At 32.7% G+C, this 5,091-nt stretch overlaps 1 protein-coding gene across 1 annotated transcript; it reads left to right on the top strand.

Annotated features, from left to right (window-relative positions):
- Positions 2,721-4,698, top strand: LOC105167747 (protein ODORANT1). The gene is made up of 3 exons (XM_011087566.2): positions 2,721-3,099; positions 3,627-3,756; positions 3,853-4,698. The coding sequence occupies exons 1-3, from the start codon at positions 2,967-2,969 to the stop codon at positions 4,544-4,546; spliced, it is 957 nt and encodes a 318-aa protein (XP_011085868.1). The 5' UTR covers positions 2,721-2,966; the 3' UTR covers positions 4,547-4,698.

The raw sequence follows: 5,091 nt of genomic DNA on the forward strand, positions 1-5,091 counted from the left end.
CTGATTATGTACATTATTTTTAATTACATGTGATTATTATCATATTAATTCTACTATAATGTGTACAACTTGCTATTTAGCAATTTTCTTTTCACTATAATGAAAATAATATTATCAACAAAATATTAAGAAATAGTAATGTGGCTTGCAATTCGATCAGTGTCCTGTTGTATGAAGTATTACCCATTTTGTCTTTGTATAAGCCTCACGCTTTTGTCCTGAAAAAGCACGCTATATAGAGAAGGCCTTGGGCTTATAAATCACTCAAACTTTTCATTTGCAATCAATATGGGGACTCTTTTACATCATCAGCCACCCAAACGAGGGGCTTGGGACAAGCACATAACCTCATTCCCATAGATGGCGCATGTCTAAAAAAAGTGAGATAAACTAAATTTTTTATTGATTGGGTGAGACTCCGCACACTTTATATGATTTTAATACAAACCTTCTCATGACCCTTTAGGTTGGGTATTTATACTAATATAAATTTTGCGTTATTTAAAGTAGGTAAGAATAAAGTATTACTTTATCTCTCTCACTTATCCTTATTACACGGCTAAAATTTACTGCTCTATGTAACTTCAGTAATTTGTTGTGGTACGTTGATGTAACAAGTTTGAACTTGAAACTTTTTTTTGAAAATGTCATTCTTATCTTATTTATCTTGATTTGTTTCCTCCATCTTACCTTATTTTTGTCTGATTTTTTTCATCTATCAAATAATATGAAAATATTGTTTGTTATTGCATAAATCAAGTGACAAAGATTTCTCCTTTTGTTGCAACAACGACGTTTGCAAATTTAATAATCACAAGAATTAGTAATGATAAATTATCATTATTCATAATCAATATTGCGGCATCCACACATAACCACAACATAGATTTTCTGATAATTATGGTGATCATTTTTATTACAAACTGCATTGTCACTATAAATGTAGATACTCATTGCAAAAATGTAATAGTCTGTTGTCATTTATTTACTGGACTAGAAACTAATTCCAGACTAATTTGTCGTTGGCCTTGCATTGGGGTCTTATACCACTGCGTTAAACCTTCAGGTTGTAACATCTTTATTACGTTATTTATAACTTACGATAATTATAAAAAAATTCTAATTCAAATTGAATTTGAACGGATTTAAACTAATTACATGACAAATGTAATATATTTGTCATGTGATATACAGTTTAGAGAAAATAACCAATCACATAATAAATGTATCATAACTGTTTTGTAATTGGTTTGATTTGATCACCTAATTTAGAAGATATATATGTATATATATATTTTTATTTATAGACGTATATGAATGTATGTATGTATAGGGAAGTAGCTTTGGCATGCAGTCTAAGAAATACAGAAAGCAAAGTTGGGGTGAAGGGCTTATCCATCACGAGGGTTATTTATTACTTCACTGCAGCTGTATTTTTCTTACCCTTAAATCTTTGGTTTTAGTGAATTTTGGACATTTTTTGCTTTGTACAAAAGAATGTGGGTCCCATTTTGGAGTGTAGAAGAATGATAATGTCAGAAAAATACATGTATATATATATATATATAATGACAATGATTCTGCTGCCCCTGTATATGTCTCCATATCAATTATGAAGAACTAGTATTTTACTTTTTACTAATTAAGAATGAATTAATTTTTGATTATTCTATTTTATAACTTGATTATGTATGGGTACTATTATTTTGCTAGTATAATACTTCCTCCGTTTCATAAAAATAAGTCCAATTTCCTTTTTTTCTTATTTTAATTAAGTATTTAGAAACTAAATCTTTATTTATAAGTTTTGGATATATAGAAACAAAGAAGGATTTTTACAATAAATTTTATTTTGAAATGTCGTAAATAAAAATATTTCTCAAATAAATAGAGTGTTATTATTTAACCAACTTAAACGATAACCAACGAGCACCAATACGATATTTGAAAATTATTTAAAAAATCAAAAAAGAAATAAAATGCCCAAAATAAATTTAATTATATTTTTAAATCTATCAACATTTCCAAAACTTATTAAAATCCCATCTTTTCAATAATTTTTGCTGATTTTATTTTGAGCAAATTAGAGGGTAATTGTTGAGTATATATATGTAGAAAAAAATTCAAATAACCACTGTAATATTGTAAATAAGTAATTTTTTTTTATGAAAAAAAATAATTTATCTTCCTATATTTTTCAAAATACAACAATTTATCCTTCTGTATTTTTTAAAATAAAGCAATTTACTTTGTTAGATAGGGAGATAAATTGACTCATTTTAAAAACTACAAACTGCTATTTTGTATTATATAGTGATAATTTGATTATTTACAATATTATAAGAGTAAATTGCATTAAATTGCAATATAGTGATAATTGCAATATATATATATATATATGAATATATATGAGAAATGTAATTCTTGAAACAGAAGCAAATAAGATAAAGAAAGGAAGAGACGTTGTTGAGGTAGCGCTTTCCAGAGGTTGACATGAACCCGGGGGGGCTATGCCCTATTTCTCTGACCAACAACACCTGCGCCCCTCTCCAATCTACACTCTATTACAACCTTCAAAAAGGAAAAAAGGAAAAAAAAAACCCACTCTCTCTATGTCTCTCTCTAGTTTGAAAGAAGTGGCTGAAAATTGTCTCTTTATTTTCAATTTAATTTGTTAATTCCCCACTTTGATGATAGAGTGGGCCTGAGGTGTTTGTAGTTGATATTGTTATATATATACACAAGTAGGCAGTCTGGGCGTGGCGAGTCTCTGTCTACTTCTCTTGCCAGCTTCTTCAATATACCTTTGCAGCATTACACAATACACATCATCCATCTTACTTTTCTTCTCTCTTCATTCATTTCATTACAATCAGCCTGCTACACCACTTTTGATTCCTGCAGAGGTTTATTACAATCGGGATTCTGTGAAAATTTGAGAAGAAGTGGTGATCAATTGAAAGAAGATGGGAAGACAACCTTGCTGCGACAAAGTGGGACTGAAGAAAGGGCCATGGACTGCCGATGAAGACAAGAAACTCATCAATTTCATTCTCACCAATGGCCAATGCTGCTGGCGTGCTGTCCCTAAACTTGCAGGTCATCCACTCCTTTCCTACTCATCATCACTTCTTTCTTCCTTTCTCTTGGATTCGGAGGGGGAAAATTCTAATTCAAATCAACTTTGGTTATACTTGAATTCATTACATGGCAAGTACAATATGCTTGTGGTGTGATTGACGTAACAAGTGTATCATACTTTCTTTGTAATTGATTTGATTCATCCAAACCTGATTTAAATAAAAAAATTTTGAAATATAGTTTTCGAATAGCGAAAATAAAAAAAACACAATCTCATTTAAGTATAAATACCCTTAAAATTTAAACATATTACAAAATATGTATATGATTTTAAAGAATTACATATTCTTGTACATATATATTTCAGTTTTACTGGTCAATTTGATTTTAAAAAGAAATTTGTGATATAAAATATGATTGGAGGGCTTAATGTCATCTTTTCAAATTGAGGGTGTGATTCAGCTGAATGTATTTTTTTTTGTTCTTTTAGTGTGTGTTGTGTGTGTGTTTTTCTGCTGATGTAGAGTTTGATGACAATGTTGCAGGGCTGTTGAGATGTGGAAAGAGCTGCAGGTTGAGATGGACAAACTATCTGAGGCCAGATGTGAAGAGGGGACTTCTCTCAGAGTATGAAGAGAAGATGGTCATTGATCTTCATGCTCAGCTCGGCAACAGGTCGGTATTTTTGTACACATTGCGTGTATATATTAAATCAGGCCTAGTTCATTAAACACGAGTAGACTGTCTAAATTTTGGACAAATATATCGCAGGTGGTCAAAGATTGCATCTCATCTCCCTGGAAGAACAGACAACGAGATCAAGAACCACTGGAACACCCACATTAAGAAGAAGCTAAGGAAAATGGGAATCGACCCTCTAACCCACAAGCCTCTGCCGCCACCGGCCGCACCCGATCAACCGCCGCAAGAACCACCAGCAGCCCAAGAACAACCTGAGGCTGCGGTGGCGGATCAGAACAAAATGGAGGAGTTGGTCAATATTCCGGCGATGTCTGATCATGAGGCTGATCAGCCCAAGCCCACCCCGTTGGAGTCAACCATTAATAATTCAGAGTCAGCCAAGAAGAATCTTGACGATGACAACATCATGGAATTAGTCAACATCAACAATGATTTCTGCATCGATGAAATCCCCGTGATCGAACCCCACGAAATCCTGATTTCTTGTGACGAAAATTCGTCGACCCCGTCATCGTCGTCCTCCTCCTCATCGTCCTCGTACTCGTCGAACGTGCTGGAAGAACTGCAGTTTTCACCTAGTTTCGATGATTATTACAGCGAGATCATGGGCGGTAATATGTGGTACGATGATTTCATGAGTGGTCTGGATGTGCTGATTAACCAAGATGATAGCGACCTGAACAGAGACAATGTGACGGTTATTGAACCTCCTTTGCTACAGTACCCGGTAATGGTGACGGATGAAGAGTGTTGGAAGTTTTGAGGTCTTTGTATAAAAAGAACAAAAAAAAATTGGTTAGCTCAGTGGAAATTTTCTGTGTAAACTTTTGGTGAATAAACTAAAGGCGAAAAGATCCAGTATATGATTATCGTATTTGTTTCTTAATTTATTACAACTCTTTCATTTGCGATTCTTGCGAAATTCCATGCTACCTAAGTACTTATTTTACGTTTTTTTGTATTTTGAATGTGTGCACAATCGTATTTGATTTTTTCTTGGAAGTATTTCATTTTCCCATTTCATTCCATATAGATATGTGACGTTATAATATTTTTTTTAAATAAAATACATGTATCATTTTTATATACGTAGCATGTGTATGTTAAATGGAATAGGTGAAATATAATTTACAATAAATCCAATTCGTAGTTATATTGATGGGGTTCGATCTCCACAGATAGACTATTGTTTGGTGTCTGGGCTCAAAATTTGGGGAACGAGCTTGGGTCCTGTACAAAGAAGTACGTGCAAACTTGACTCAACTTGAACACTTTGATGCTCAAGTTAAATTACTTTATCAGAGTGAA

Source organism: Sesamum indicum, linkage group LG8 (assembly GCF_000512975.1).
Source record: "Sesamum indicum cultivar Zhongzhi No. 13 linkage group LG8, S_indicum_v1.0, whole genome shotgun sequence".
Classification (NCBI taxonomy): domain Eukaryota; kingdom Viridiplantae; phylum Streptophyta; class Magnoliopsida; order Lamiales; family Pedaliaceae; genus Sesamum; species Sesamum indicum.